The sequence below is a fragment of the Triticum dicoccoides genome, chromosome 5B (genome assembly GCF_002162155.2).
Source record: "Triticum dicoccoides isolate Atlit2015 ecotype Zavitan chromosome 5B, WEW_v2.0, whole genome shotgun sequence".
NCBI lineage: Eukaryota > Viridiplantae > Streptophyta > Magnoliopsida > Poales > Poaceae > Triticum > Triticum dicoccoides.
This window is the reverse complement of record NC_041389.1, coordinates 706,275,011-706,284,212: the sequence shown is the minus strand read 5'-3', so window position 1 is coordinate 706,284,212 and position 9,202 is coordinate 706,275,011. Positions and strand designations below refer to the sequence as shown.

The 9,202-nt window shown below is 39.0% G+C and overlaps 1 protein-coding gene across 1 annotated transcript; it reads left to right on the top strand.

Moving 5' to 3' along the window:
- Positions 1-961: 961 nt before the first annotated feature.
- LOC119310645 (probable acyl-activating enzyme 16, chloroplastic) lies at positions 962-8,942 on the top strand. Its single transcript, XM_037586319.1, has 18 exons — positions 962-1,102; positions 1,458-1,652; positions 1,847-1,961; positions 2,398-2,485; positions 3,318-3,529; positions 4,099-4,217; positions 4,491-4,640; positions 4,961-5,028; positions 5,301-5,406; positions 5,600-5,758; positions 5,886-5,939; positions 6,008-6,088; positions 6,600-6,737; positions 7,213-7,372; positions 7,585-7,664; positions 7,973-8,115; positions 8,380-8,437; positions 8,533-8,942. The coding sequence occupies exons 1-18, from the start codon at positions 962-964 to the stop codon at positions 8,623-8,625; spliced, it is 2,160 nt and encodes a 719-aa protein (XP_037442216.1). The 3' UTR covers positions 8,626-8,942.
- Positions 8,943-9,202: the final 260 nt, after the last annotated feature.

Below are 9,202 nucleotides of genomic sequence, written 5' to 3'. Positions count from 1 at the left end.
AACTATGGCAACCTTCCTGCCGTCAGGTACCTTCTTGACCATGGGGCTGATCTGCATTAGCAACGTTCAGGAAACATCACCCTTCTTCATCCAGCTACAGCTCGAGGTATTCTTTTTCTTTCAGAAAAAGGAGGTTAAGACCCCTGGCTTCTGCCTCAGTTGATGCATACGGTTATCTTTATTTATTATTTAACATAGGTCTAACAAAAACATACATCAAGCCATCTGAAGCCACCACTCACGCCTACATAACTCGATAATATGTAGTGCTCTCACTCCCCATATCTAAAATTGATGCCGTTGCCGATCCACCCACATAACGTATCGGAACCCACAAACGGTGCAGTAGACCTAAAACGTACACCATATGCACACGTTTTAGACGTCGTCATCATCATCGAACCGCTGACCCATCTTCAGGAGAGAGATCCGCATCATCCTTGCCAGTCCGTCCATTTGTCGATGCCATCATGGCGCCCACAGATGAAATCCGTAAGATAAAACTAGAAGCGAGTGTGCGTCTGTGCTATGCCGTCTTTCCGTTATCTTTTACAATATTATTATTTCTGTATTTATTTATGTTTTGTCTGTCATACATATGCTCTTGATGGTCTAAATTTGGGCCTCACCCACGTTTGAGTGGTCTTTTTTTAGGAATTCCATGTTTGAGCGAGGTGTTGCTTAGGTGGAGTGTCACAGTGTGCATCTTTGACAGTTCTCACAGAAAAAAGGAATCTTGGAGTGAGTGAGATGCTTTCTGTGGTGTGCACGGGACCAGACCAACCCATGCTTGTTGCGTTGCAGGCGACAAGGACGGCACGGAGCCGTTTACCTCCGGCAACCTCCTCCGCCACACCATCTCCTCCTTCTTCAGAGCCCTCTCGATGGATCATGCAGCCGTGCGCGTCTCCCCGCCCCTCCCATGCCTCACGCTCGTCCAGCGAGTGCGAGACCCCGCGCGATGCTCCTCGCCCCCTCCGCCGCCGCCCAGACGTGGGCGCCCGCCCCGCCGCTCCGGCGCCGCCTCCTCGCGGCGCGGCGCGGTCGCGCGTGCGCGCCACGGTGCGCCGGCGACGCCCCTCCCCCGCGCCACCGCGCCACGGTGAGTAGTCCGCCGCCCCGCCTCCCGGTTTTACAGAGTAGCCCCGGCCTGTCGCGTCGCGTGTCCACTTTCAGAGAGAGAAGGCAGTGTTAACAAAGTTCAGACTTCAGAGTTGCGCCTGCAGTACAGTACAGCGTAGTGTATAACCAGTTGTGCCTGCAATGTTAGCAAGAGATTCACCTTTGCCAACAGAGGAGTAAAATATTATTAATCGAAGTTGTGACTTGTGATTCAGCATGATGAGTCTTTCAGTGTTGTGATGTGACACGGGCAGAGGATAATTTTACAGAGTAGGCATGATGATGTCTAGTTTTTTTTTATTTTTGCCTGAAACTTTCATGAATCCACATTGCAGACGCACAGCCCAGCTCGCAGCAAGTGCTCGCCGTTGCTTGAGAGCGCTCTGTTGTCGCCTGGTGGAAATGAACCGGCTGCGGATGAATGGAAGGCAGTTCCGGATATTTGGAGGACAGCAGCACAAAAATACCCTGACAGTGTAGCTCTGGTGGACCCTTATCACGATCCTCCGTCCGAGTTGACTTATAAGCAGGTGCCTGTTTAACCACCATAAATTCTATTGCTGCCTGATTATCCAAGACATTTTCTTTCTCTATAAATGAAATAGGAACACAAATTAGGCATCGTTGGGCCACATGTGCTGTTTCTTTTGTTACTGAGTAACATAAATATGCACTTCAATACTGGTTTTTTATATACTTTATCTGATGTACCTTCTTTATCCAGCTTGAACAACAAATATTGGATTGTTCTCATGGTCTGAGGGCCGTGGGTGTTGCTCCAGATGAAAAGATAGCCCTTTTTGCTGACAACTCATGTCGGTGGCTAGTTGCAGATCAAGGTAATTTGCCCTTTCCTTTTTGTTTCAAGATGTTTAACATGTACTATGATGCACATGGATTTGTTCTGTGATCTCTTATATATGCTTATCGATATTAGCCGATGAACAATTGAAGAGTTCAAATCACCAGAATGTTAAGAGTCGCTATATTTAAGCTTGCAGTTTATACGTGATTGCCACTGTTACTTTCATAGCAAAGAGAACATGATGGAAGCAACCAAATAGTAATGGCTTTGCTATGCATTTCACTCTTAAAAAATTGGAGGTACTGAACTACAAATGCCAGCTTTTTTTCTTAACTGAATAAATGTCAGCTTGTTGAATGGTGTACTTACTATTTGTTGTGTCGGCTATCTAGGGGAGTTCATGTAGCTTTCTTCAAATGCATGATCATATATGTTCATCAGTAATCATGCCACTGACACATTCAATCCAGGAATCATGGCTACTGGTGCTATCAATGTTGTTAGAGGAACAAAATCTTCCGATGAAGAACTGTTCCAAATATACAATCACTCAGAAAGGTGAGTATCAACTCCTTTTGAAATGTGAATTTGAAATTATCCTATCGTGCTTTTAATGGTTGATTATGCAATCTAGGAACTGTAAAAATCTAAGCTACGCACAACATAAATGAAATTTCATTCACTTCTCTTTCTACCCTTCAACTGTTAAGCCAAGTGCCTGTCAGGATTCAGGACCCCTGACTATTAAAAGCCAACTAACTATTTTGATATGCCTATTTAAATTTTTCCACTGATTTTGATTGATAGAATGTTGAGATTAGAATTGAGCGAGGTATTGATGTTAAGGAGACATGCAAATTTGAGGTGCAAGTTTGGCATGGTTTTGCCCTCTACAGTTAAAGTAAGAACTAGATGGACCACCTTTCAGATCAGACTTGTCTTAGCACATGAAAAAAGTACAACATCTGCATTGTAGTTTTGACATCTTTACCAGACCAAAATGTTCATAATATGGTATTATTGTTGTTGTTCTTGTTGTTGTTGCTGTTATTGTTATTGTTATTGTTGTTGTTATTATTATTATTATTATTATTATTATTATTATTATTATTATTATTATTATTATTATTATTATTATTATTATTATCATCATGCGCATGGAACTTAATCTCTCAAAAGTATGCTTGTTTGGTTATTATTTTGCCTCTGGATGTTTTGCCTCAAACATAGCCTGTGTATATATCACACATTGACTCTAGGGATCATTGATTGTTAGTTAATGGTGCTATGATGAATATCTCTTATGCTTATGCTGTGTAATTTTTTATGCACAAATATCCTTTTTACTTTCATGTTATGATATGACTTCATTGTTTTTCCCCCATCACAGTATTGCACTTGTTGTGGACAGTCCTCAATTCTTTAACCGGCTTGCAGAAACTTTAATTTCAAGGATTAATGCAAGATTCATCGTGCTACTTTGGGGTGATAAATCATCCCTAAATAGTAAAGCTGTGATGGACATACCAGTTTATGACTACAATGATATCACTGAACTTGGACGAGAAAATCACAATGCATTGTGCTACACAAGCGAGCAAGGTATCATTTGCATGATATCATAATGTGATATAAATCACAAGAAATGTTTATCTAAGGATGTATGGAGTACGTTTCTTCCAATTTGTTGGTACTTCACTTTCTTCTGCATTTCTGACGTCGACTGTCAGATAAGTTGCTAATCATTTGCATCATGGAAGGTGTCTTAGCATCCAATAATATAGGCATTCTCCCAGTACCAGTAAACAGTTGACAGATGTACCTATTACCGTTGGTTTTGCAAGCTTGTCATTTAATGCTTGGCTCAAAGTTATGTCGAAAGCTTGCCGCTTAAGTTCTTTGGAGCCAACAACAAATGGTTTCTACCTAAGCTTAATAGCTTTGACATCTGTTGTGTTAAAGAGGATCACACGACTTACTTTTTGTTTCTTCAGAGAATATGACGCTAATAGGAAACTTAAACGTTTTTTGTATTTCTATAGAAAAATATTCTTTTATTTCCAACATTGTCATCTCATGGTCTGTACTTTCAAGCAGTCAACTTGCATCCAATAATATGGTTCCTTTTCTTCCAACTCTGTCCTAGCTTATTGTAACTTTTCTTCCTTTAGGCCGGCAAGGTGTCTTCGAAGCCATTAATCCAGAAGATGTTGCGACTCTAATATATACCAGTGGAACAAGTGGCACACCAAAAGGCGTGATGCTTACCCATCGAAATCTCTTGCATCAGGTTAAACATGCGGCAACGTTTAAATATGGGTCAATGAGTTTTAACTTTTAAGTAATACTATGCCTTCTGCAATAACCTCTATTTTGTCTCTGTATCTTGATGTAGTCCTATTAATGAACATGGGTACTTTTGCTGATCAATATCATGTTTTTCTGGATTCCCTAGAAGTATCTAAAGTCTGAAGTGCCTTTATTTTTGAAACTGAAGTGCTTAGTTTTTTCAATGTGTTCCCTTTGTATCCACATAAAGATCTATGCTGTTTACGTTCTGCAGATAAATAACATGTGGGAGATTGTTCCAGCAGTACCTGGTGATAGGTTCCTAAGCATGCTTCCACCCTGGCATGCATATGAGCGTTCTGCTGAGTATTTCATCCTCACTCATGGAACTCAACAAATTTACAGTAGTGTGAAATACCTGAAGGTATGATTTTGGTACTTCTCATCACAAAATACTTCATTCTAGTTTGTTTCGGCAAAAGGCCTAGTGATGTCATTAAGTTGAGACACATGTGCCATATGCATGGGTTTATGCTTTCATATGATTTAGCAGCTTACTGAAACTTGTAAACTCGAAAAGGATGTTGTATTAACACGTGCCAGTCTTGCAAACCCAGTATCGCAATGCGCTCAACATTTTGTGTACCTTGCAGTTTTCTTCTTGTTCTATTATTATTGCCTGCCTGTTACGCAAGATGCTGAAACTGCTTATGTAATATTAACATTTTTTATTTTCTTTTATAGGCAGATTTGCAGAAGTACCAACCTCATTATGTTTTCTCTGTACCACTGGTCTATGAAACTCTGTACAGGTTAAACTGCTTATCTAAACTATGACTTTTCCTACAAGAATGGTATTGGATAGTACTAGAATTACTTCAGTTCTCTAATGTACTGAATACAGCTCCATGTCATATTCACCTTTCATTTGCTATCAACATCTATGTTTGATTATATCTTTTTTTGCTTGTTTGGGCTATCAGTTCTCTTAATCCATGAAATCGATATTTCTTGTCGACCAGTAGTGATTAGCAACAGGTAGTAAAATCTTATCCATTTTGTAATGTTTCTTCACTTTGTACAGTTCGATTCAGAAGCAGATATCTTCCAGTTCTCGTGCTCGAAAAACTGTTGCCCTTGCACTTATCAAGATAAGTTTGCTATATATGGACGCAAAGAAGATATTTGAGGTATGAACCTGAGTTAGCATGAGTTACCTAATTTGCACAGCTCTAAGTAAAGTCGTTATCTTCTCTTCCTCTCATTCTTTGATGACTGGATGTTCGCTATAAATTCGTGTCCCGTTGGATTCTGCTTGTAGCCTCTTTCTTTCCCCTGAGTCAAATTTCCTTTTTCTGTTTGTGTTTCTCTTCTTCTGGAAAGGGAACAGTCTTATCAAACAATCCTGTCAAGCCATCGTCCATTTCCTACATGTTCAATTGTCTATGGGCAAGAATTGTCGCTGCTCTTTTGTGGCCCTTGCATAATCTGGCAAAGATGTTAGTCTACAAGAAAATCCATTCTACAATCGGAATTTCGAAGGTACACTTAGCTTGCGCGCATGCCTAGTTCTATGCTATCTCGATTGCAGTTTGAGTGTGAAATGAGCTTCCTGAACTTTAGTCTTGACTGTACTTAATAATTCTATGGTTTCTTTGACAATTTACAGGCTGCTATAAGTGGTGGTGGAAGTCTCCCGATGCATGTGGACAAGTTTTTTGAGGTACATGATTATCAGTAAATAAACTCCTTATGTTAAATGATCCATTCATCAATATTGTTCTCTTTCAGGCCATTGGTATCAAAGTGCAAAATGGCTATGGTCTAACAGAGACTTCCCCTGCTGTAGCTGCTAGGCGTCCATTCTGTAATGTAAGAGGTTCCACAGGAGTATATGCATTTATTGACTGATATTTTGGCGTGTTGAAAAATAGTTGGTTTTGTATTTAATAGGAAGATTATATAGTGAGTTAAATCTCGGGTAATTCGATGCTAATTTTTTCACACAAAATAGCCGAAAAAGGTGGAACAATGTTATTAGATGACACATTTTTGCTCCCAGAAAGGATATCTTACTATACAAATAAACTCGGATCTAGAAGCAGACATGGCCTGTGAAATGCATGAATTTTCGCCATTTTTTTAAAAGGAGCATATCTTCATGCTGGGTTTTTAATTTCTAAGGACAAAAGAAGACGATAATTCTGGTGTTGTATGTTTCGTGCTGATCTTGTGCTTCTTACATTCCTGTGCATTTTTGTGTGTGATTTGAACTGATTGCAATCTTATAACCAGTTGTGTGTGATTTACCTCCCATTCGTACTCTTCCCTATTTATAGCTTATGTTACACTCAATACTAACTTAATCAGTTGATGTAACAAGGTTCTTGGCACAGTTGGCCACCCAATAAAGCATACAGAAATCAAGATCGTGGACATAGAGACCGGTGAGGTGCTCCCAGATGGTTCAAAGGGGATTGTGAAGATTAAAGGACTGCCAGTAATGAAGGGATATTATAAGGTTCTATCTATTCACTATACCGACACAAATGGACTGTCAAATGTTATAGAAACAGATCTTGTGAACATATTGCTTGTTGAAATAAGCATATTTATTCAGCACTCAGGATGTTCATGAAACTTTTTTTCTCAGTGACGGATATATTACGCCCCAAGCCTGTTAATTCCATGAATAGGCCACAAAGTTTCAGACATTATGATCGGGCTTATAATCAACTAACGAATGTATAGGCTACAAAGATGTGACTTACTATATTTATCATGACATCAACTCTAGTATCGGAAAAAATAGGACATAGGAAAACCTCACGAGCTGTGATATTTCTGAACCATCATTTCATAAGGAGGTGGAGTAGATGTCTCATAGTTTGCTAAATCTTACAATCCATATTAAGATACCATGCTCTGTATTAGTTCATTGAGATTCATCTTCCTTAAAAGGTTCTCGTTTATCTCTTAAACTTTGGTTGTCACAGAATCCATCTGCTACAAATAATGCTTTGGATCAAGAAGGTTGGTTCAACACTGGAGATATAGGCTGGATTGCACCTCACCATGCCACAGGGCCTAGTCGAAAATGTGGAGGGATGCTTGTTCTTGAAGGGCGTGCAAAGGATACGATAGTTCTCGCTACAGGTATCGCAATTAGTTAATCATTTTTTTAGAACGTCACTTTGAGTATTATGTATGATTTATTTACTGTCATCTCTGTGCATTGATTTATGACATTACACTTCTTTGTATACCGGGGTGTGATGTTGTAATCTGGAAATCAATTAATTCATATGTACTTGGAGATTACATAACTCTAGCTAAATTTGGCTGCACTTGAATGTCCCAATTTCCAGGTGAAAATGTTGAACCTGCTGAGCTTGAGGAAGTAGCAAGCAGGAGTAGCTTGATTGATCAGATAATGGTTATTGGCCAGGTAGGGAAAAGGCGTACCATAACCTCATAAGTGCTAGATATATCGGATGTCCTATTTGATTATTATCATGGCGACTGAGGCTCCTTGATGTGGCATGTGAGCAAATAAATATTATCAAGTGATAAGCAAAAATGTTTGTAGAACTGCCAGATCGTTGTTTCAAAAAAAAAGCGGTGTATTTTTGTTCATGAAAAGAGTTAACACAATACGATTATATTTAGATATTTCGATGATGAAATAGATCAGTACCACTGGTGAAGTTCAATGATGAACTTTGTCATGATCTCTGTTATTTGTTCTTTGCATAGGATCGACGACGCCTTGGTGCAATTGTTGTTCCCAATAATAATGAAGCTCTAGCAGCTGCAAAAAGAAAGTCGAGCGTTGATGGGAACAATGATGAAGCCAAAGATGTGGTCATGAACTTGCTATATGATGAGCTGAGAACTAGGTAAGAGTTGCCTGCCTTTTTTTAGTTTATCGTTTCAGATAAGCTTAATTTTCAAGTGAATTCTGCCTACATATTTGAGACATTTAGCTAATTTGAAGGTTGAAGATGTTACATAATCAGACTAGAATTAAATCACTCATTGAAAGTTAAAATAGAAACAGCAGTAGTGAGACACTGATATTTAGGATTTTAATTTTAACATGTGATTTGAGTCTTGTCAGTTAAATATCGCATAAGTTGAATTAATTTGTTAATAAATACCAGGATGGCGGGTTGCTCATTCCAGATTGGCCCTATTCTTGTTGTTGAAGAACCATTTACGGTAAGATTTTCTCGAACAATGCACGAGATGCTTTTGTGGGCTGATCATTGAGTAGCTATGTTATTTACTAGCTTGGTATGGTTTTCCATATTCAGATTGATAATGGTTTGATGACACCAACCATGAAGATAAGAAGGGACAGAGTGGCAGCCAAATATCAGAGTGAAATTGAAGCCTTGTACAAGTGAGATGTGGACCCAGTGTCGGCGCATAGGTCGTGAAAACTAGTCAACCGCCCGAGCCCTGTTTGAAGGAAGACAAATTTTAGGATGGCCCCAAATTGTTTTGGTCCGTTCATTTTTAAGACGGTGTAATAGGTTATGTTTACCTTGTCAAGGTTAATAGAATCTTTGCACTTCAATAGTTTTCATTAGTTAGCAAAAACTAAATGGTAGGGTTAATGTAGATGGAAAGAAACATGTAGTCAACTACTGATACACTGTACATATCTGTGTAAAATCAAATTATTAAAGGGCTGGTATGGTATGAAAACCATGTAAGTGAATATTATCTCCTAATTATTCTTTTTCATTTCGTCCAAACCTAGTTGTTTGAGAGAAAATGTGAGATTATTTTAAAAAACATGTTTACAGCCATTTCTAACGGAAACTAAATTACTTAGGATTTTTTCCACGCAAAAAGTAGTACTTTGGATTTTTATGGCAGCATTTAAAATTATACTCCCTCCTTCCCAAAATAAGTGACTCAACTTTGTGCTGAGTCACTTATTTTGGGACGGAGGGAGTATTTATGAACATGGTTCTT

Excerpts from the sequence above, each read along its gene's own strand:
- LOC119310645 (XM_037586319.1), top strand. The coding sequence starts at position 962 with ATGCTCCTCGCCCCCTCCGCCGCCGCCCAGACGTGGGCGCCCGCCCCG. Across the intron at positions 5,759-5,885 it reads CTACAATCGGAATTTCGAAG|GCTGCTATAAGTGGTGGTGG; the intron begins GTACACTTAGCT and ends GACAATTTACAG. Across the intron at positions 6,089-6,599 it reads CTAGGCGTCCATTCTGTAAT|GTTCTTGGCACAGTTGGCCA; the intron begins GTAAGAGGTTCC and ends TGATGTAACAAG.